General features: G+C 35.0%; 1 protein-coding gene across 1 annotated transcript in view; it reads right to left on the minus strand.

The window, feature by feature from the left end:
- ZMYM2 (zinc finger MYM-type containing 2) overlaps window positions 1-25520 on the minus strand; it is a 160923-nt gene that overhangs the window by 26408 nt on the left and 108995 nt on the right. The window contains 8 exon segments of the mRNA XM_006146715.3: window positions 446-571; window positions 2017-2185; window positions 2809-2924; window positions 3677-3806; window positions 10350-10384; window positions 11019-11184; window positions 21199-21371; window positions 23906-24056. Coding sequence (XP_006146777.2) covers window positions 446-571; window positions 2017-2185; window positions 2809-2924; window positions 3677-3806; window positions 10350-10384; window positions 11019-11184; window positions 21199-21371; window positions 23906-24056 — 1066 coding nt within the window.

A 25520-nucleotide genomic window follows, 5' to 3' on the forward strand; every position in this document is an offset into this window, starting at 1 on the left:
AACTCACGCCAGGCACATGTGCGTGCGTGCCCAAGATCCCGAGAGGAGAATGGATGAGAAGGGATTGTGGCGTGGCCATCCCCCCTGGGGGGTGATTTCTCGCTTTCTATCTCTCTGTCTCTCTCTGTCTTTCTGGCGAGCGCAAGCACCCTATAGCAAAAACCTCTCAAAAAAAAAAAGAAAGGGTATTGCAGTATGATGAGACCCTACCAAGGATGCTGCCCCCTCTTCTTTTTTCTTCCTTGTATATATACATACACTATCATTTTTCTATACATTTATCTATTATATTTCAATCCTGCCTCATTTCAGAAGCTGTTAAGTTTTCACTGTGTGAAAGAAAAAAATTAAAATTAAGGCAATTACATGAATATTAAATGGCTAATGATTATAAACACAATATAACTCCATAATTATATTCCATAACCAAAAAGTGGCTGAGTACCTCTAGGAAAATCTATTTCAATATCCAGATCTGGTTCATATGGTACATCAGGCATGTTGGACTGTGACTCTGGGTCAGAGTTCTTCAAGAGATCTGAACCAATTATATCTGTTTCAATTATTACACCTGTAATCAATCCATAACATCATTAAAAGTCAAAATTCCAACAGTATCTTTACTTAAATCTTTCAAGAAAAAGTCACTTAATTCTAAAAGCAATACAAAAATACTTACAATAATGTGCCACAAAAGGAAAAGGCATATAGCTATTTTAATATGTAAACTACTATAAATTTCAATTATAATTATATAACAAGCACTTGAAAACTTTCAATCATATAACCCCATACCTATGTTACATGGTATAGCTTATTGCCACCACCATAATATACATGGTCTATCACTGACTGACATATTATTATGTGGGATACATCTGTATTTCTAAATGCAATCTCTTGTCAAAAGTAAATTAATGAGGGTACACGACTGCAATATTTGTTTTGCGATTTGATAGCTTCTCACCTCACTGAATATATACTTAATTATAACTGCCTTTTAATATCTTGGTGAGTTGCTTTCAAATGCTTTGTATTGTAACCACAGTACAAAATGAACTTTATCTAGTACACAGTACACAAGGTGATGGCAAAGAGAGAGAAAGACATGCACACATACTGGTAAGGTTTCACAAAATGATATTTACCCTTTCCATGAGAGATTTATGCTGACAATTTTTCCTGCTCCACTTCTTAAATTAAAAAAAATTTTTTATGCCAGAGGGCACATGCACACACACCACAAAGCAAGTAAGCAAAAACCTCCCAACAGGGCCTGGGTACAAAACAATCCATTTTCTCCTATTTCTTCATCTCGTCAATAAATGTGCAGGTGCCAGGCACCACAGCCAGAATTGAAACTGGTCAGCCATGTGGGATTCAAATCCCTCCACACAGCTGTGCTATGGGGCCAACACACCCACTTCATAAACAAAACACACTGGTCACAACCATTAAATTAATTGTGCAACACAGAACATAGCACAGTCCTTCAAAAATAGTCACATCACACAATATATAGAATATTAATAGTGTTTTGACTGCCTTCTAGTGAAAAGGACATTAGGAAGTTCATGATTAAAAGAGGACTCTGGGTGTTACCAAAAGGCTAAAGCACATGAATAAATTTTCAGTGGAACTTAAAACTCCCCACAAACATCAATAATGCTATATTATATTTTACTCCTTGTAGCAAGGCCTGCCTTAATAGAGGTTAAAACAAAATTGGGAATAACTTATAAAATAAGAGCTTAAATCATTAATAAAGCCTGCAAAAAGTTTTATTTGTGCTACTCCATTAACAAAGATAAATTTGAGTTTATTCTGCAAGATAAATACCATCAGAATTAAGATAGGGACCATGCAAATTACTATTTTCGAGATTGGGCTTAAGAGGGTACTGGATAAATGTAGTATGGATCTCTTAATATAAAATACACCGTATCAAGTTGGAGCACAATGACAGGCCCTAGAAAGTACTGTTAACAATTATAAGGTTTATAAAGTGTAGCTCACTGTTGATGGCAGTAGCCTCTGTCTTCTCCTCATCTTCTGTCATCATGTCTGTCATTGTAAGCAACTCTGTATCAAGAGGATCTGAAGAAACTTTTTTTATCTCCTCGATTGCTGCAGGGATCTTCTCACTGCTGTCCAATGGAGCAGGCAGGAAAACAGGAACTGGCACCTAATTAACCAAAGCATTTAGAGTGTTACATTTACTAAACATTAAAAGTCATTTTCCCAAATTAATGATTACTCTGACACATGATCTTTAAAAAAAAAAAAGTTTTTGAAAGAACACATAGCATAACTAAGATGTTAGCTGTGACAAAGTAAAGCCCAAATACAAATAGCTATCTTTTGAAATACAAAATAAATGAAAGTAATTTGAGGTATTTCTGTCCCCTGTTCCTTGACTATAATATCCAAGCCCTAATATTGTATTCTTGGTACTGACAAGTGATTTGGGATGAAATAATGTAACATTATTTTATGTGAATCTCTATTGTTATGTTCCAGTTCTAAACCTTATGGCTTCACAAACACTTTCTGCTAAAATAAATCACAAAATAAAACACAACATGCATAGAAGCAGGCACGGATATCTGCTAAACTACATTCTCAAGGATGAACTATACACCTAACTAAACACTAAGCAATCACTACAACGATTTACCCAAATCTAAGTTAATGATCACAGAAATACAAAGAGGATTTTTACTAGCTTCACAAAAACCGCAACTACATTCTTTTCCCACCTGTGCCTGATAAACTTCAAAATGATATAGAACTTAAAATCTGACTTACAGGAACAGGAACTGTAGTAGGAACAGGAATATTCTGACTGTACATGTGCATAGGTACTGGGATGTACACAGGCACAGGGATAGGCACTGGAACATATTCTGTCTTCCAATTATCATCTAAAAGTACAAAATGGTTTTAAGGAGCAACGTTAACTATCACTTATATATATAGCTGCTCGATGTTAAAACAATTTGATGACAAAGAAAAATGTAACCACTTCAGTACCTATTTAAAACCAATTCCCAGTATTTATAAGTTTAGGTAGCTGAAAACAACCATATGAAAGCAAAAAGCAGCACCTGTTCTACCTTATGGAGAGCTCAAACAGAACTTAGGACTTTTTATTAAAAAAAAAAAAAAGAAAGAAAGAAAGAAAGAGAACATCCTTTGAAACCCTTATATAGTTCTAGATGCTCGACTAAACTCTACTCACTACCACCCAAGGATTATTTAAACAACCAGAATACAGCTTATATCATAAATTTGATGAAAAATACATATTTTAATGATTTCATCTCATTCAGACAGGAAGGAAATGGCATTGTTTTCATTACAGACCACACTTAAAAAGATGATTTTCTTAGCGGTAACTTAGGTCTTGGGCCAAGGAAATTTCTACACACTATTCTTATACTTGCGACATACTTTGTATTCTAAGCCTTAATCAGATTTTGGTTTATCATACATGATTTTAAATTATATGCTGTATTCTCAAGGTAATGTCTAAAAATAAATGAACAAAATCAACAGAAAATGACAAAATGATCAAACAAATCTGCTCCATAGCCTATCATTCAAGAAACAGCATGTATTTATAAAGTGAGGTATATAGGTATGGTAAAGAATAAGTCAAACTTTCCTAAGTTACCTGTCTGACAAGATTTGGTCTGCATGTGAGGTTTACAGTAAGTAGCTTTTGTCATTGTTAAAGGTTTGCAAAGAACTGCTTTGTTCTTCATCTCTTTGTTAGGTGTTGGAGAAGGGGGTGGTGCTGAACCCTATAGAGAAGCAAAACAAAACAAAACAAAAATTTTATTTTTGCCTCTAATTTTCTTTACTCCCAGGTACTAATAAGTATCTGGTTTCTAAGTCCTAAGGAGGGAAACACACAAAAGCAGAAGAATATAACCAAATTATGCTATTTTACTAATGTTCACCATAGTCTTTATCTGAAAGGAGTAATGTGAATCCATCCTAACTACCGGTAGGATAGTAGGAATTATTCATTCAATAGACTTATATCACTTTCAGAGGATTATCAACACCAAATTTAAGAAAAATATGAAAAGGTATTTCTCACTTTATATACAAAATCCAGGTGGTAAACCTGAATTGTGAAAATAATTAGGCTCTATCAAATTTATTTTAGAAAGAAGAGCTGTTGCAGTTACTATGGCTATCTGATACCCTGGACTCCCTCTACTGGACAAAGAGCATAAAATGTGACACTAAATTTGAAAAGGTAAGAACACTGATGAAAGTAATTGCCAAAAGTGTTTTTAAACTTTAAGTTGTGCATTTACTGTGGCTCCATCAACTACAATTTTAGAAACCTCTTCTACAGATACTGTCTCTCAGATCTTTTTGTATCAGGTTCACAGTGGCACTACTTGCATTGCAGACAAACTCTAACAAAGTAAGACAGACCTAAAAATAAGCTGAAGATCTGTTCTTAAGTGACTAAACAGAAGATCTTCTTTTTTTAAAAAAAATATTTATTTAATTCCATTTGTTATTAGTTTTTTGTTTGTTTGTTTTGTTTTGTTTTTTTAATTTGACCAGAGAGAGACAGAGAGCTTGAGAAAGGGAAAGCAAGAAAGCAAGCCTCCAGGTCTGGGGATTTGAATTATGGTTGGCCATGTGGGAATCCAGCGCCTTTAACCACCATGCCACCTGCCAGCCCTAAATATAAGCTATTCTGGTGGACCAGCAGATGGAGTAATGGCTACGTCGCTGGACTCCCATGTAGTCAACTGCAGTTTGAGTCCCAGACCAGGGTGTGTGTGTAAGCATGCCCAAAATCTCAAAGGGACTGTGGCGTGGCCATTCCCCAAGGGGGTGATTTCTGACTTTCTGTCTCTCTCTGTCTTTCTGGTGAACACACATGCCCTATAGCAAAAATCTCTCAAAAGAAAAGAAAAAATATATTCTAAATACCATCTCCTAATTTAGGGGGAAAGTAGCTACAGAATACTAATACAGTCAATCCTTGTTATTAAGGGTATGCTCTACATAGTCTCCCCTGAACACTGATTTAGCAAAACCGAGGCAAATTCAAAAAGTTCATTGAAAAAAAAAAATGGGATTAAAGTATAAGTTCACTCCAGTGCAAAAAATCTTGAAATCCAGGTTTTTCATAATGCACATCATTTTCTGTGAACTTTTGAAGACACCTAAACAGAGTTAGGTTCCTATGATCTCTGGTCACATTTTCATCCATTGATCAATACATACCTTGTTTCTGTCTAAAGACATCTTATTTAAACCTACAAATACCAGTTTGTTTTTGTTTTAATGACATAGGACATGTGTACATAAGCAAGCAATTGCTCACAGTTCTTCCCTCACTCCCCAAACCAGGCCCCAAGGTCACCCTGGTGGGCCATGTGAGATCTTGCTTCCTCTGCACAGTGCCTAATTGCTGCACTATGAGCCCAGCCCATATAGAACACACATGCCATACATGGCACACACATGTATGTGATGCCACACATGGCATCACACATGGCACATGCATACTGCACAACAAACACATACTGGACAGCACTCACCACAATAAACACAACACTGTGGACATATACTGTGTACTATACAGATATACAAAATTCCTGACCAAAAACTGAAGATTAAGCATTTCAAGTTTTATAAAAATATTAAATATTTTTTACATTGATTGAAATGGAGCTGCAGGATGTATGCTGGCACAGTGTACTATGTGGCTGAACCTCTCAACCTGGATGCCCCATGAAAACCAAAAGACGGGTTAAAGGAATTAGCATTTGTGACTTATATGTCATCAATTTTTGCCTCCTAACCTGGCTCCAAAAACTATGTCAGACTTGTCTGCTCAACTTTTCACTGAAAATCTTGTAAACATCTTGATGTAAAGCACATTCACAGTGGTGCTTAAATCTGAGGGCTATGCTCATGCATAGGCCAAATTTTTCCATGTTGCTGACAACCTATCCCAAGACAGAATTCCATTCTGAAATGATCTTTCTTTGTATCACCGAAACCTTCTTCGGTCATTTGCTATGCAATACACATTTTAACACAGTTAACACCTTCAGGGCCTTTGAAAACTGTTCAGTCTGACCATTTTCCCAACAGTTAGTGGTCTGCTTGCAGCTATCCCAGGCTGAATCAACACAAGCAGTAACTTACATGTGTAGTGACTGACTTCCTACAGGCCATCATGGTGATTTCCTTGTTACCATGGAGAGCTGTACAACCCTTACTATAAAGCTTCCTCAAGGTACATGTCATGTACCTTGAAAACATGTATGCCCTCATAGAGGAGTAGGGTGAAAGACAATGAATTTGGGGACATGAAAAGAACTCCTACATAGGGGTAGTCATTTTTGAGTTCTTCATAGCAATAGACTAGGGCATGATGGAACAATGAAAACTTGAACGGTAAATATTCAACCTGGAGACATTTAGCTCCTATAGAATGAAGCAGCGGTGGAACCAATCCCAGAATGTTGTGGACACCATGCATGCTTTTTTGTCTGACTTCTAAGGAAATGATAAATGGTTCAAGATTTTCTCTTTTTGTGCTCATTGGGAGTTTGCACTTAGTTGTCCTTGGCATTGGTGCACCATAGTATGGTTTAAAGACAGAAACTTTGGAAAAAAATTCCATTTGCCTACACCTTGTAAAAGTAAGCCAGGTGGGACCAGCAGATGGCATAATGGTTACGTCACTGAACTCCCATGTAGTCAATCATGATTGGAGTCCCGGACCTGGCAGCTTGAACTAATGCTGGGCATATATGCATGTGCCTAAAATCCCAAGAGGAGAATGGAGGAGAACGCATTGCAACGTGGCCATCTCCTGAGGGTGATTTCTCACTTTCTGTTTCACTGTCTCTTTGGCAAGTGCATGAGCCCTATAGCAAAAATTTCTCTCCAAATAAACACAAGCCAGTCTCCTTAGTGTTGAAAATTAGCTCTTCCATATAACCCTTTTTCCTGTATAACACTTAGCAGAGATTCTTCTATTACATCCTAATATGCAGAATCCACCTCACCTTCAAGTTTAACATATTTCACACTTTCATATTACTTAAGACACGTGAGCCAGCCAGCACTAGTTGAAAAAACTTTTACATTGTACTAATCCCAGGTAGCATGTTGTAAGCTAAAAGCCTCACAACAATTCTGTTTGCTATGCCTTTTCTTAATTAGTCATAAGCTTGTGAATTCAAAATATTGAATCACTACTCAACCTTTTCCCTACCTTTAGCACACCACAGACATTACTTTAGCATTTGGAGTAGTCCTATGTACAGACTGGCAACTTCTTCCCTTTCTGTAGATGTACTGTACAGATGTACTAATACTGAACTCATGCAACAGCACTGTAACTCATGTCTCAATGAAATTTCTGTAACACATCATTTTCTTCATAAGGCACATCAGGGCTTTCTTGCACTAAGGGACACTAAACAGCACTTCAGCACGATATCTGTGGGACCTTGTAAACAGCAAAATTATCACTAAAAAAGCAAATAAACATGGCACTAATTAAACCATGAAAAGGACATTTTATGGTATGAGAAGTGAAAGAAGGCATAGCACTGTCTTGTTCTACCTCTACTCATAACATATGCATAGGACAGCTCAAATTTCTCGCCACCATGCAAGTCTGCAAACAACTGTGAAAGCACCACGTGTTTTGATTTAGGAGTTACAAATAAATTCTAGAATGCAGTTAAGTTTGCTAATATGGAAGTTGGACCGTACTTTTAAAAAAATTACTGTGCATTTCCTTAAAGGTCTAGAAAAGCATATAATGGTTATCTTACTGTTCTGTTGATAGTTACAAATAATACATATGGCCAAAGATGACCTTATTCCAGGTTCATCAGGATTTTTGGGGGGGAAGGGGGATTGCCATAGGGTGCATGCGCTTGCTGAAAAAGAGACAGAGACAATGAGAGGGAAAGTGAGAAATCACCCCCCAGGGAGATGGCCACGCTGCAATCCCTTCTCCTCTCTCTTGGGACCTTGGGGTGTGCATGCACACACACACACACACACACACACACACACGCCTGGTGATTTTCAAGCCACCAGATCCAGGACTCAAACTGAGGTCAGCCATGTGGGAATCCAACAATGTAACCACTTCACGGCCTGCTGGCAACAGTATTTTATTTTAAAATGTGCCAGAGGGAATGTGCACCCAAGGGGGGGGGGGTTTGAGAAAGCACACTCCAACAGGAATGATCATACACAATCCCTTTTCTGTGCCTCCCTCTTTTCAGAAAGTTGGGCACACACACAAATGCACCTGGCTTGTTTCTCAAGCTGCTGGGTCCAGGATTAGAACCACATAGTTGGCCATGTGGGATCCAGGTACCTTTTAACCACCATGCCTTGGGTGGCCCCATCAACATTTTGAACCACAGACTTAATCGGCTATAAGAGACAGAAAGAATCCAGATGAGCAAAGGACTTGCTTCTCACACTACTGCTGTGTGATCTCAATCAAGTCACTCAATCTTTTGTGACTCAGTTTTCTTCCACCATCCTTCTGCCATGTTATATATTTCAAGTGCTGTAGGAAGATAAAAATATCTAATATTACGCTGGCAGAAGGAGCTTCTAGAAAATTTTGTCAAAATTTTATCTTTGGGACCAACCTCATGTCCTAGTGATTGAGAGCCAAATCCCACATGGCTGACTTGGTCTGAATCACAGCCCCAATAATTTGAAAAATATACTGGGAATGTGTATGTGTGCATGCCCCAACTCCCAACAGGATAAAATGGAGATGAGACTGCAGTGTGACCACACCCCCTGGAGGAGTGTTTTCACTTGCTCCTTCTGCCTCTCCCTGGTAAGCACATGTGCCTTCTGAACAGAACAAACTTGGACTTTTGAAACAAGGTTGGAGAGTTGCTTATGGCTGCACAAAGATAAGAGAATAGAGAGTAATCACCATTATATTCTTCAGCATGGCTAAAAGTATCCTGTATTAAAATTAGACAGCTCAGTTAAATACTGCATGTACTTCTGAAGTATCTGACTTAATGTTATTTTCACAAGGGATGAATAGAGAGGGAAAGCTAAAGAAGCACTATCAGTTTTCTAAGATTCTGTTAACTATTAACATCAAAAATAAGCACCGTGCAGAGTAAATGTAAAACTGCCAATCTTTCATCTGTATCAGTGATCTTTTTTTTGGGGGGGAGAGGTTTTTTGCTATAGGGCGCATGTGCTTGCCAGACAGACAGAGACATAGAGACAGAAAGCGAGAAATCACCCCCCAGGGGGGATGGTCACGCTGCAATCCCTTCTCCTCCATTCTCCTCTTGGGATCTTGGGCACGCACGCACACGCGCCCGGCGTGAGTTTTAAGCCACTGGGTCTGGGATGCGAACCGCAGTCGACTACATGGGACTCCAGAGACATAGCCATTACGCTAACTGTTGGTTCCCTGTATCAGTGATCTTCATCTCCACATATCAGAAGCACCTGAACAGCATTTCAAATACAAAATTTCTAGGTTGAAGCCCAAAGCATTAGAGATTTTCCAAACTTGCCCGGTGATTCTCATGTGTAGCCAGTGCTAACAACCCATGATCCAGTATTTCTTTTTACAACAGACACTAGCCTAGAAATCTATTGTGAGGTCAACAAACTGACTTCCAAAGAACTTCCCCTGAATAAAGATGCCAGAAATACAAACAGGAATAGACAGAGCAGAGAGCAGACAGCCCCGCACTGTTCTTTACAGTACGGCAAAAGCACCATTTCTTTTGAGTCCACATTACTCACAAATGGGCTACTTCCAATCCACAAAACTCTTAAAATGCTAACATAAGAGCAAAATTTGATATAGTACAATGAAGACTTTGTTTTGCCAAATATGCATGCACTTTGCATATTATTATCTTCCTACTTTTTATGCTTATCTACCTGTCATTTTCTACTTCTGTTTACAGTCAACTATTCATATCCTTCAGGTACAAAGTCAGACATTTTCAAACATACAACTGCAACTGTCTAGCAGACATATATATTATGACAACCTCAACTTGAATTCCATTTATACATCTATTTGTTTTTGTTTTTCCTAATACCCCAATGTGGATACAAGGCTATGATCAATTCATCTTTATATTCCTTACTATATACAAAACTCCCTGGTATTAATATAATTGAGCTGAATACTTCCATTGTCTCAACAAAGCAAGCAATAAAAAACAGCTTTCATTTTTATGATCAGATTTAATTGGCCTACTTATTAAGTTTACCCCGACCCCCATTACAAAAATTACAATTTAGCACTCCACTTAAGCAATACTTACCGTCATTTTGGTTCGGGAAGTCTGACAGCCCTGATCTAAAAAATATAAGCAAATTCAAAGTAAGACAAATACTAGTTTATTCAAAATTTTCCAAATTTCAGTTTCTCAATAAATTTCAGATTTTTAAAAATGTTACTTAAGAAAATATCTTAAACTATATTAAAAATCTTAGATTTGAATATAAAGTACAGAAATACAAAAGAGGAATAAACCCTTTTCTCATTTTGTCCCCTCTGAAAATAAATACTGCTTTGATGGAAACTATTTTATATTACCTCTTACATTTCTAAAAGATTTTTGTTTTCCCTCCCAACCTATACCCAGCACACATTTGCTAAAAATGGTTTTCATTTAAATCTGTAGATATAACACATTGCAAATAGAGGACTGCTCTTTTAAAAACTTGTTGTAATTCTGTTAGCTTCTCTCCAACCTCAATCAGGCCCTATGTTGTCATTTTGCATTAAATGTATAGGAGAGAATAAAATAGAAAGTGTACTACAGAACCGTCATATGGGGCACTTCAATCCAGAGGAACTATGGAATTTCAGTTGCTAATAAACTATCTCCTAAATTAACTATCCACTATCAGTATGTTGGATTGAAAACCAAGGAAATAAAGACTGATATGCAGGGTATTTTCAGGTCTCCATCTAAACTACTACATACCATAATGTAAATTTTCTGGTCCTTTCTGTGTTGTCATGTTGGGCTCATTTTGCTGACAGTAGAAACGTAATAAACAATGTTGATCACAAAAATGCTTCATTTCCCCACGCCACTGTACACGCTCTTTAAGAGTTCCTTGAGATTTACAACAATCACACCTTGCAGCCTTAATAAAAGAAAATTTCAAACATTTCAAGTTTTAAGATTTAAAATACCACACATTTGTAACTTTTTAAAAATTTCTAAAAGTTTATCAGTGATTACTTCCAAATGTGATACAATTTCTGATAGCGAAAAAATAAAATATTATAAACCATACACATATGATAAAACTCACAATAAATAAAAGTAGAAAAAAAGGGAATTTATCTAATTAACAAAATATCTTTCTATACTTACCAGAAAGCAAAAACCAACATTACAAAAATAGTATAAGTGGATATTGGTACACTAAACTGATACAACTATCAATATTTCAGCATTTTAAAATAATTCCCAGGGCCATGACAGATGGTAAAAATCTCCTACAATATTATTAGATGGGAAATTTCTGAGTAATGAATAGATTTCCCAGGTGGCCTGTACAAGACTAGAGTAATTTTGAAGCAAGTCTTACGATATGAAATTTATGGATATAACTTGAAGTATATTTCAGCTTTCAAAAATACAATTATGAATTTGAAAAGTTTTAACAAACTGATCTAATTTTAATAATAATAATTTAAGTTCAAATTTTAAAACACAGGGTTTGGGACCAGCAGATGACATATTTACTTGCTGGACTCCCACATGGATGACCATGGTTCAAGTCCTGGACCCGGAGGCTTGAAAGTCACGCTGGGTACTTGTGCATCCCCCTTATCAGTTACTCATGGACAACCACAGTCTGCAAACAGCTGGTTACAACACAGTAAAATATTTTGAGAGAGAGAGACCCACATGTACATTACATTTGTTATACTATATTGTTATAATTGTTCTATTTTGTTATTGTTATTAATCTTACTGTGTCTCTTATAAATTAAACTTTATTATATGTAAAAAAAAAAATGGGACCAGCAGATGGCATAATGCTTATGTTGCTGGACTCCCATGTAGTCGATGGCAGTTTGAGTCCCGGACCTAGTGGCTTAAAACATGCTGGCGCGTGTGCATGCATGCCCAAAATCTCAGAATGGAAAAGGGACTGCAGAACGATCATCCCCCGCAGGGGGTGATTTCTTGCTTTCTGTCTCCCTGTCTCTCTCTTTCTCTTCAGTGAGCATACATGCCCTTTAACAAAAATCTCTCAAAAACAAAACAAAAATATCATTCAGTATTTAATTATTTTTCAAAAATAATATCTTTAGACAACAAATTTGACGTACATCTAAGAAAACAATCAGCCCAAAATGGTTCATAACTTAATGTGCAGCAACAATAAAAGGATAAAATTCACACATAGTTATATTTCATGATGGGGAATTAACCATCTAGGGAGTTGTGTTTTGTTTTTGTTTTTATTTATTTATTTTTTTTTTTGGTGAGATCCGACTTTCCCCTAGATTTTGCCTGTTTTCACTACTTAACAGCTTGATCACTGAGTGGACCAAAAGATATAAATGATTAATTTCAAATACAGGTTTTTTTTTTTTCATAATTTACTATCTGATCTAGAAATAAATTACTGTAATTTTTAAATAACCCTTAGCTTAACGGTTTAGAAATTTTGATAAAGTAATAAATAATTATTTGGCAATTCATAATAATTGTAGCTGAGATCTCTGTATTAAATAGTCTATAATTTTACTGTGGATATTGACATCTCTCACTACTTTAAGTCTCAACATGAATTTTATAAATAAATATCATGCCAAAATTCCTAGTTAGGAATATTAATAAATGACTGTGTTGGTAAACAGGACTTATATAACAAACATACCCCAAAGTTAGAACACAGGATCTTTTTTTTCTCCAGGTCAGGTATTTAAAAAAAAAGAATAAATGTTAAATGAATGAAGATTTGTAGTATAAATTACGACGATTAAGTGATGCCAATATCACATCTTTTGTCCAAAAAGTTGTGCACTCAAATCTTATATTGCTGGAAGCATTATTTGGTAATCTCTGTAGCAATTACTATCAACTCTGATCTATTTTACTTAATAATGAAAAAAGTACCTATGTATATGTGTCAGCTGCGATAACTATTGGATATATTTAGACTAATTAAGTTCACTGACAGATCATTTGGGGAGGGGGGAGGCACGGAGGGCAATCGTGGATGCCAGGGACAATGTGGGAGGAGGATGGGTCATAACAGAGGGAGGGGGATGGGGAATCTAGGATGGTAAAACAAAAGGCAAGGTATGCAGGACACAAGAATTGGGAAATTATTTGCTGAGAACATATATGTTGACGTGCTTGATTGAGCCAACGCACAGTATATATTGGATGGAAAATTCATTTGAGTGTTGCGATGGGAAAAAAAAATTATAATAAAAAATAAAATAAAAAAAAAAAAAGAGAGAAGAGGATAGAGAAAGATAGCAAGTGAACAATAGAGGGGATGTTAGTGAGAAACAGATATGGTTTATTATCTGTTGAAGATGACGTGTATAGTATTCTCAACTGGACTGGTCTGGGAAGTATTTCATGATGAGTGAAGTCTTTTAACAAGCAAAATGAGAAATAGTGATTGACTGTTTTAAAAAATTATAATAATAATATTAATTATTGGGAAATGCATGGAAAAGACATTGAATGATAAAGCGGGGAGATTGATGTCTCTGTATTGACTGACACGCATGGCATTCCCTTTTGAAAAAGCAATGGAAGTCAATGTAAAGTTATATGTAATCCAATGTAATATAAAGAAGATTATGATGATGATAAAAAAAAATAAAAAAATAAAAAAAATTTTAAAAAAAAAGGAAATGAAAAAAAAAGTACCTATGTAAAATTTTCACCAGCCAAAGACTGTGGCCGGTTCCAATTTCTTTCCCTTTTTATAATGTATTCTCAAAAAGATAAAGCACAGGGAGTCAGCAGATAGCATGGTGGTGGTTAAGGCTCTGGATTCTGCATGGACAACCACAGTTTTAATCCCAGACCTGGCGGTGTATGTGTGCACGCGGGCCCAAAATCGCAAGAGGAGAATTCAAGAGAAGGGATTGCACATCCCATCCCTGCATGAGGAGTGATTTCTCACTTTCCCACTCTGTCTGTCCTGCAAGCACACACAGGTCCTATGGGGGAAAAAACTTAAAGACAGAGCACACGGAAGGAAATGAGAACTTAACACAATTTACTTAGACTGAACAATGTTAAAGCAAAAATGAACTTGTGGCCTAACTACTTTATCCACTGAGAACCAGAAATAAAATCTCAACAAGTTAAATCTACTCTAAACAATCTTCACAACAGTCTGCAAAATGGGTACAGGAAACTAAAATCCAAAAAGATCAAATGATTTGACTAAGATCAAATTCTAAAAATATAAAGAAATGATTCACAGCAAATAAAGCAAATCAAAAAGGAGATATAACCCTGTATACTCACTTTTAAAGACAATGGAAATAAACACTAAGTTACTAGCAACCAGTACTACGCCGACTCTTAGTATATAGTAATACTTCCATCTACACAATAACTGAGGAGGCTAAGGGCTTAAAACACATCTACCCAAAGAATCTGAATCATGAAATCACTTCCTCACTCTAATTGTACACATTTGGTTTTAGAGAAGGCTTGAACAAATTTAAATGATTTCATTCTATCCAAAGGAAAGATTAATGCCAAGTTACAAGTGGAAACAAAATAGGTATATGTCATTTCAGGATAAAAGGATACTAAATGAGAACTTACTAGTAATTCTGAGCTCAATGCCACACATAATCAAAATTTTTCTTTCTCTGACTTCTACTCATATGAACTCCTACTAAAGTATTTGGAACTGAAATAAAATATGATGACCAATTTTAGAACTCCAATAATATCATTTCTTACTAACACCACACCAGACTACCTTTCCTTCTCCCCCACACCCCGAGTGAAACAAAACTTTGTGACAAGTTTAATGTAAGAAATTAAGTATTACATAAGCCTCCAGTTTAAAAAATACTGCATCATTATCTACTTCATAGTATTCCTGACATTGTGGTAAATAAAAGATTCTATGTTATAAATAAAGATATATTTATATTTATTCTATATAAATAATAGGCAGGCACTAAACTCTGATTGAAAAATCCTAACCAGGCGTAGCCCTGGTGGCACAGGCAATAGGGAGATTGCAGGGTACTACTGGGGGCCATCTGGGAGGGCCAAGTCCCAGGTCTCCCTAAAAAATTCCCGATGATCCAGACTGGCTGCAGAACTAGGGAAAGGATCACAGTGTGAGAACCGTGCAAAGGGTGCCTGTCTCTGTCTGTCTGTATCTCTCTATGGACTTAAATGAAAACATTTTAAATAGAAAAAAAAAAAAAAACCTGGAGCAGTCAGTGGCACAGTGGTTAAGGCAGCTGGATCACACATGGCCAACTCCACAAATTGAGTCCTACACCTGGCAGTTTGAGAAACACGATGGGGTGCATGTGCATGCATGCCCCAAATTCCAGAGGAGAATGAGAAGCAGCCCCCTAAAGGGGCTTACCCTTACCCTCTCCCCTCTTAGGAGGGTACACATCCTATAACAAAAAAAAGAAAGGAAAAAACCCTAATCCAACCTAGAAGCTAAACAGAAATTTCTGATTCAGTACACACACACACACACACACACACACACACACACACACACCACCTTATTTTTTTTTCAGATATCCAGCCTCTCTCTCTCTCTCTCTCACACACACACACACACACACACTCACACTCACATAGCTTTCCTATACACTTAGTTCCCTATTTCACAAAAACAGGTCTAGTTTTGTAGGGGGCAACCACAAGTATATATATATATGAAATAGGGAGGTTTTACAGACATTTAAAAAAGGATTCTTTACAACTTCCTGACATAGTTTTCTAAGTACAATAGAGTAATTCAATACAAAAGGAGAAAAACACAGTGATCAGATACTATGCAGAGCATTTAATTAACAGGAATTCTTTAAAACACATTGAAAGCAAGAATACTGGATACTTCTAAAGTTAATTTCAGAAATAAAGAAATTTTTAAATACATAGACAAAAAAATAATTTTAAAAAAGACCACTACTACTGAACAGTGAACCTCTTGAAATACCATTTTCACATATATCAAACATTTTCTAATTATTATTCCATTCCAATACTAAATTCTTTTTGTTCCACAAACATTAATTTTACTCAGACCAAAAGAACTACCCAACCACTATACTTCACATGCATGGAAACATTTACTTTGAGGAAAAATAAGATCTATTTCCTTCTAAAAAGACATTCAGGGAAAGAAAAAGACATTAATGTTATTCTCAGCATCTTTTGGTTGCATAATTCCAACAGATTTTTTTATTCCAATTTAGAAGAGACAGAATTTTAAATCTCTAGGGGACCAGCAGAACTCCCACGTAGCCGACCTCGGTTCAAGTCCCAGACCGGGTGGCTTAAACTCACGCCGGACGAGTGTGTGTGCGTGCCTAAGATCCAGAAAGGAGAATGGAGGAGAAGGGATTGAGACGTGGCCATCCCCCTCAGGGGGGGGGGGTGATTTCTTGCTTTCTATTTCTCTGTCTCTGTCTTTCTGGCGAGCGCACATACCCCATAGCAAACAAACAAAAAAAAACTCTCAAAAAAAAATTTTAGATCTCTATTTTTAAATACAGAAACAAATCACTACATGAATCAGAAAACTTGGATCACTCAAAATGTCTTGTCAGATAAAAGAAACATAAGTAGAAAAATATTAAAACATAATATTAAATATTTAAATAGATAAAAATGACATTTATACTCTAAATAGTCTCTCCCTCTGAAGCACAAAGATAAAAAAAGGTTAAAATATAATGCATGTGCTCTACTGTTGAGGCAAATGTTCATGATTAGAGAAATAACAGCTGGATTGTTTAGTTTTTGAAGATTTCTTGATAAGACTTTTCTTTTTAATTAAAATTTCTCTAATAAACTGAGGGGATTTGTAAGGGTCAGTTTTTTTTTTTTAAAGAATTATTTTATTTAGCTTTATTTATTTATTTTTATTTGACCAGAGAGGGATAGAGAGAAAAAGAAGGAAAATGAGAAAGCAAGCTGCCAGGTCCAAGATTCGAACCACAGTCGGTCATGTGGGAGTCCGGCGCCCTTAACCACCACGCAACCTGCCGACCCCAGGGTCACCATTTTTAAGGGACTGAAACCTAAAAATTCCAGTATTTAAATTTAAAAAAGATAATCACTAGAAGGAAAGATTTAAATAACAGTTACTAGTGTGGATTCACTTTACCACATTTTCAAGATGATGATGGTAGCAAAGAATAGAAGGGATTTATGAGAGGTATATAAAAATACCATTTGACTCAAGTAGAAAGCAGAGAGGATAAAGCACTCTTTGGTTATAGTAATGACTGCCTGCACAATAAGACCCAAGGATGAATAAGGATGAGATATGCTTCATACCTGCATATTGTTCATACAGAAAAATCAGCACTGTTATTTGGTTGATAAATTTCTACCATGTGACAAAAAATGTTCTTGCTTCCCATTCCTAACTTAGTTTAATAAATAACAATGCTACTAGGTTTATTATACAAGATTAGTTATAAGACAAGGAATACATGGTAAAAATATGTTTAATGTACAGAATACTGATACTAAACATAACTAGATCATTATAATTGGATAATTAACTAATATATTCTTATACATTATGAAACGCACTGCTTGACTGAATTTCCATCACTGAATTTTACATAAATGAAAACATTAGAAACAATTACCCTTTAAAATAAGTAGCAAAATGGAGTACATGACAATACCTAAAATGTGGTCTTTTGTCTAAGAGTACATTCTTCTTTTCCAAAAGAAAAAGAAACAGCAGATTTCTCTAGTTTAATTTTAAGTAACACAAAAGAAAACAGCAAGTACTCAAAGAACAAAGCCAGAGAAATAGTCAGTGTGTGCTCCATAAAAACCAAAATCCTCCAACAAAGATTATTAAAAATTTTTTTTAATTTTATAAAAATATATGAAATAGTCATCATATGGAGCAACTTTTATCTCAAACAAACAATAAAAATGATAGCAGGTATAATATTAAATAAGATTTCCACATTTTTGGTCACTAAATACCTTTACTGTTCTGAGATGATCTAAAACAGATTTTCAGAAATTATACTTACTAACCGGTGGAGAGAAAAGGTGCATCTGTGTGTATTAAACTAAAACTGAGCACTTATAGCTGTCAAAGTAACATTTTCTAGTTGATTTCTCAAAAACACTGTCTATAATAGAATAAAACATTGGTTTTAACTGACAATAATACATGTTAGAAAATGTTAATATGTTCTCTGTATACTTCTAAAATTTGTACCTTAATTTTAACACTTAAATTATTCAAAAGCAACATTAAAATAAAGAAGTACTTAAAAAAAAAAAAAAGAACGTTTTAAATAAGAGAACCAAACTCTTAGCCTTGGTCCAGCTGCCGAGGCAGAAGAAAGAAGGCTATCGGGCCAGCAGGAGGCATGGTAGTTAAAGTGCCGAATTCTCACATGGCTGACCATGGTTCAAGTCCCACACCTTGGCAGCTTGCTTTCTCACTCTCCCTCTCTCGCTCTCTCTCTGGTCAAACTCAAGAATAATAACAAACAAAAAAAAAGAAAAGAAAAGAAAAGAAATAATTCTTTAAAAAAAAAAAAGAAAAGAGGCAACCTGAGTGGTGACTAAAACATTCTCAGTCCCAGTTTACACAGGCTGGGCACGGTAGGCATACCTGTGGTCCTGGCTAACTAGAAGGCTGGGGTGAAATGATCACAATATGAAGAGATCCTGCCAATGGTAAAAATATGTTTAATGTACAGAATACTGATACTAAACATAACTAGATCATTATAATTGGATAATTAACTAATATATTCTTATACATTATGAAACGCACTGCTTGACTGAATTTCCATCACTGAATTTTACATAAATGAAAACATTAGAAACAATTACCCTTTAAAATAAGTAGCAAAATGGAGTACATGACAATACCTAAAATGTGGTCTTTTGTCTAAGAGTACATTCTTCTTTTCCAAAAGAAAAAGAAACAGCAGATTTCTCTAGTTTAATTTTAAGTAACACAAAAGAAAACAGCAAGTACTCAAAGAACAAAGCCAGAGAAATAGTCAGTGTGTGCTCCATAAAAACCAAAATCCTCCAACAAAGATTATTAAAAATTTTTTTTAATTTTATAAAAATATATGAAATAGTCATCATATGGAGCAACTTTTATCTCAAACAAACAATAAAAATGATAGCAGGTATAATATTAAATAAGATTTCCACATTTTTGGTCACTAAATACCTTTACTGTTCTGAGATGATCTAAAACAGATTTTCAGAAATTATACTTACTAACCGGTGGAGAGAAAAGGTGCATCTGTGTGTATTAAACTAAAACTGAGCACTTATAGCTGTCAAAGTAACATTTTCTAGTTGATTTCTCAAAAACACTGTCTATAATAGAATAAAACATTGGTTTTAACTGACAATAATACATGTTAGAAAATGTTAATATGTTCTCTGTATACTTCTAAAATTTGTACCTTAATTTTAACACTTAAATTATTCAAAAGCAACATTAAAATAAAGAAGTACTTAAAAAAAAAAAAAAGAACGTTTTAAATAAGAGAACCAAACTCTTAGCCTTGGTCCAGCTGCCGAGGCAGAAGAAAGAAGGCTATCGGGCCAGCAGGAGGCATGGTAGTTAAAGTGCCGAATTCTCACATGGCTGACCATGGTTCAAGTCCCACACCTTGGCAGCTTGCTTTCTCACTCTCCCTCTCTCGCTCTCTCTCTGGTCAAACTCAAGAATAATAACAAACAAAAAAAAAGAAAAGAAAAGAAAAGAAATAATTCTTTAAAAAAAAAAAAGAAAAGAGGCAACCTGAGTGGTGACTAAAACATTCTCAGTCCCAGTTTACACAGGCTGGGCACGGTAGGCATACCTGTGGTCCTGGCTAACTAGAAGGCTGGGGTGAAATGATCACAATATGAAGAGATCCTGCCAAAAAATATCTTTCTTTCTCATTAAACAAACAAAAACAAAAAACCCTCTTAGCCTTATTTCTTTTACTTCTGACAACATTGAAAGTTTATCATTTTTTGTTTAGTTTATAAAATGCTAGGTAAGATGTTGAGTTGTAGGTATTCAAGAACCACACCAAGAATTCCTGCAATTTGCCTAGTTCTATCATTCTACCATTAATTACTATCACACATGAACTAAAAGGTATTCTCCATATTTCAACCACTTGCCTGTTTGATTCTTCAGAAGTATCTCACAACTCTGAAGTAATAATGTAACTGTATTCATATGCTTGCAAACTGCACCCATAATGAAGCTTTAACACAGAGATGGTTTTTCCTGTTATTAACAGGAATGAAAAACTTCCTGTGTAATAGCTGACTACTCAAAACCCAAATTTGCACTCATTTTCTTTATCTACAAAGAAACTTATGAAATCAGTCAAAAGAGACTTATCTCAACTTTTTAAAAGTAGATTGTTTTAAAAATACAAACACACACATATATACTTATTTAATTTCAAAGTAAATGTATTGGTCTCTATCTACTTAGTGTGCTTTCAAATCTCAAGTCTAAAATTCTACATTAAATAGGCAAGAAAGAAAAGTGATTTTAAGACACATCCCAACTATCTGAAACAATTAATTATAGGTTAATGTTAAATATTGAAATAAAAGTTATCCATAATATTTCCAATTATTGATATAAAGACATAACAAATTTTAGAGGAAAAAAAGCCATTTTGTTAAATTGCATTGCTGAAAATATAGGTATATTCTGGTCTTTGGCAATGACTATGCCATTAAAAAATGAATAAAAAGGAAAAATGTTACTTAAATTATAAAGAACTAAAATTAAAAAATAATGAATAGTACAGTCACAGTGAGGCCTTCAGTGTACATTTTTTAGATACATGAAATACCATAGCTGTAATAGCAATAACTATAGTTTTTTAAAGACTAAAGTAGCTACTGTAATAAAAAATCTGAAGTTACTTGCCTTGTAGTACCAATCTTGAAATTTTTTACAGCAGTCTTCACTGCAGAAATCTCTTACAACCCCATCGAGTTCTTTAGTTGCTCCCTTCTTACATAGCTGAGAACAATAGTTGCAAGTGACACATCTCAATCCTAAACGTCTTGCAAAATCCTGTTTGTACAACAGTTTGCAGCCTGAAAAAACAGAAAAGTTAAATATTAAAACGAAAAACACATTAAAAAAAACACTAATTTTTGAGCTGAAACAGATCTTATGGTTCAACTCATTACTAGCTTTAGAAAGTGTCCTATAAATTCTCATATAAAGCCTTTTTTCCCTCCTGATCAAAACTTAAATCTACCATGATCAACACCAACCTGTAAAACTTGGAACAGAATATAGAATATATTAGATATCACGTGGGTTCAAGTATTTAATGCTTTAAGACATTAAAATTTAGTAATGTCTCAGACTATCTTACATGCTCTATTTAAATAAAATAAGCACACAGAAAGGGACACTAGAAAAGCTAAACAGTGCAGACTGCTGAGAAGATGTGATTCAACTTATAAATACGTTATTAGGCATTTCTGCCAAATTTTTTATATTTTTTTTAAGGTTTTTGCCATTGGGCACATGCACTCTCCAGAGAGAGACAGAGAGAGGGAAAGTGAAAAATCACTCCTCAGGGTGGATGGCGATGTTGCAATCCCTTCTCCTCCATTCTCCTCTTCAGATTTTGGACATACACACTTGCACACACACCCGGCGTGATTTTCAAGCCACCAGGTTCGGGGCTTGAACCACAGTCAACCATGTGAGAGTCCAGTGCCTTCACCACCACACCATCTGCTGGTCCCTCAGCCAAATTTTCTAGCTTACCTCTCTCTGTCACTCTACATGGACCTTCAGGGAAGTAAAACTGGTTTATTAACTTGTACAGAGAAAACACTTTATTATCTGTTCCTTCAAAAAAAATATTTCTTTTGTCAACTACACAAATATTTTAAGTATTTTTATATATCTATCTTATTTGTTCTCTATAGTATCTGTATAAGGATTAAGTAATCTCCTATACTCTTACTTATACTGTGGCATTTAAGTACAATAACTTTTCAAATCCTATCCAATACACAGCTCAAGTTATTCTTCTACCACAAACTATGCCCTCCTCAAACTAGATTTCAATGATCTTTCCTATTTGCGAAAATTGATTTCTATATCATTTATTTGGCAATAATTTACATACTGTCCTCCTATGACTTCTACTTTTTTCTTTATATTTAAAAACATTTTTTAAAATTTACCTTTATTAGCTTTATCTAACTAAATTTTGATGGTAGTGCTAGGTATTGTATGTTTTATTTCTGACAGGTTCCAGCAGAGAACTAGGTACAGTAAGAGAAAGCAAAAAATGGTGTCATTTAATAGAAAAAAAAAAAAATCACACATCCTTTTAAACGTTTTATTACCCATCTACATTTCTTAAGCCCCTCAAATTGAAAATTGTTTTTAAATGTCAATTATCTATTTGCTGCTAATTATCAATATACTTTTGTAAAATCCATGAACTAAAAATGGTACATTTGTGTGAGGAACCAACATCAACACATTCAGATATTTATCAGAACTGTCACTGCACAGAAGCTCAGATATAAAAAGTTAAATTAATTCAAATCAATATTTTCAGTGAAACACTGTAAGATTTGTCATTTTCATTATAGCTATGCTCTTAAGTCATAGAAGAATAGTTACTTTTCCTTCCAGGTGAAATGTAACAAATTAAAACTAAATAGGAATATCTTGTTTTACAAACAGTACCTTTATATACAACTTTATATTACATGTGAAAAGGGTAGATAGAGGCACTAGCTGAATGGATTGATCAATCTTTTCATTTTGATATTATTCCTTACTGTTAGCATTTAAAATTTTCCCACTTTTCTCTTGCCCAAAACCATCAAAGCAGTAGAAATCCATAGGAAAAGTTGATCCAGGGAGAAAAAATCTTCACTGGAAAATAAAAGGTGAGGATAGCCTATAGGAAAGCTGGGAGTTTAGTGCCTCAGACCAAAGAAAGAACAGAAAGTGAAAGCCAGCTTAGAGCAAGAATGTGACATTTGGGGAACAGTCATTAAAAACAAGAGCCCAAACCCATAATTACAAACCTGATTCCTATCTCTAGAGAAGTACATTTACAATTAGAGTTCATTTCCGTAATCTGCTACCTGACACCAGAGCAGCACAAGCATAGATGAGAGGAGAGGGAATTCTTAAATGTATTACAGAACGATGTTTTCTTGACATCCCAAAGTGAAAGGCTAAAAGTAGATTCCAACTGTATGTAGTACTACTGGATGAGATTTTCTGTTACGCTGAAAACTTTAGTAGCACAGGGAAAATGGAGCTAATGGGAATTCTAATCCACTTAGTAAACCAACTTTCAGACTGCAATATTTAGGTTTAGATAATGTTTTTATTTTATTCTCAAAACTTCTTCAAGATAGAAAAAGCTGTTATCAAATTTTTACAGAAAAAACATCATGAACTATAGAGGTCTACAAATACAAATAAAATAACAAAGCAAGTTGGCAGAAAAGTAAACTTTTTTTTCTTGCTACATTGAAATTGTGCAACTACTCTGGACATATGACGTTAAATAATTTTAATATATTTTGGCAAAAAACATTAAATATTAATAAAAGTTATGAACACTATATACACTTGCCTTCACTACAGAAAGGTCTCTTAACGCCAGAGAAATTTACTGTTTCATGAAGAGTCTTCTCCTCTTGACAGTATTCGCAATATGTAACTATGCAATGCAACTTCTTATAGTCATCTGAACAAGTTTTGCTGCAGAACTGATGCACTTTGTTCTAAATGCACAATGGGAACCTTGGTAAGTATATGATAACCACCTCGAGCACAAGTTTAAGAAATAAACAAGCCACTTTTACAGAAATAAAGTTAAATTATTTACCTACTTAATGTTATGATCCTTGAAGAGGTACTTCCTATAGCCCACAGACACCTAGTTTAATCAATTCACTGTTAAATTTAAACATAGATCCATAAAATCCAATACCAATAACTATACTGAAAAAGTAAAAGTACCGTAGTCTAGTATTGCTAAACAAAGTGGAGAAATGGGAGGAAAACCATGGAAGATACAACATGAATAAGCTACGGAATGATGAAAATTATGACACTAATATTTCTCAGTCAAAAAGAAATAGTCTTTGTTGAGTATACACAAATGGACTCAATCACACCTCAAACACTAACAGGTCTATCATAGATAAAAGTATTCATTTTGGTGCCATCAGATGGTGTGTTCCTAACATGAAACTGAATTGGCTCCCATGAATAAGCCATGGTTAATAATAGTTATTTCTCCTGACCCAAAACTCTTCCAACAGCAAAAGCTATTTTCAAATATCCAGCAAAGCAGTTATAAACAAGTGAAATCTTCCAGGGAAGCGCATGTTTCCATGTTATTATTACTATGTATATCTATCTAACACTTAACATAATTATCTGAAGATCAAAATAAGGAAGGTGGTAGTTTAAAAATAAAATTAAGTAGTCAGGCAACCAGCAACAGAAAGTAGCCTCATTACTGACTATGTAACATATAAGAGGAAAAGGAGAAAAAAGAAACCACAAGTGCCAGCAATGGATCGAGAAGCAAGAGGCCCTGGAAAACTGAATCTCCTGTATATACATAACAAAGCTTGACCCTTACTCAGTGTAATATGCATCTTTTACTGCTACCAACACTTTACCTCCATATAAATAAGAGCAACATACCAATGAGATTACAAAGGTAAGGTAGTATAGACATAAGCATGGTAGAAAAGAAATTGTTTTCATCTAGTATCAAAATTTATGGAGGATCTTTATTTCCTTTACAATACCATTCTATGGCTTGCTAATGGATTTCCCTCCTCATTCCCTCATCATTCCTTTATTCTCTTATTGGCCCTCAACATTTTTCCTGTTTTTACTCAGAAAGGTTTTAGTCACTAAAGATCATTACTACAGGCTAACAATGGTCTCAAAGGATGATTAGTTTAAATGCTCTGGAGGAAATACCAAAAAATAATAATAATAATAAACTAAAAAATTTTCCAGGCACTAAAGTGTTAAAATAATGACATTATAGATTTACAAAGTACTTTAGAAATCATGCATTCCATTTCTGGGTACCACTTTTCAACTAAGACACAGATACTAAGTGACATTTCAATAGTCACTGATGATTTGGACTCAAAAACAGTCTATTGTTAGTACTACATCTTGTATACCATTTTATTACATCATCAAGCCATACCTCCCCT

This window comes from Tupaia chinensis, unplaced genomic scaffold, assembly GCF_000334495.1.
Source record: "Tupaia chinensis unplaced genomic scaffold, TupChi_1.0 Scaffold000186_1, whole genome shotgun sequence".
Classification (NCBI taxonomy): Eukaryota; Metazoa; Chordata; class Mammalia; order Scandentia; family Tupaiidae; genus Tupaia; species Tupaia belangeri.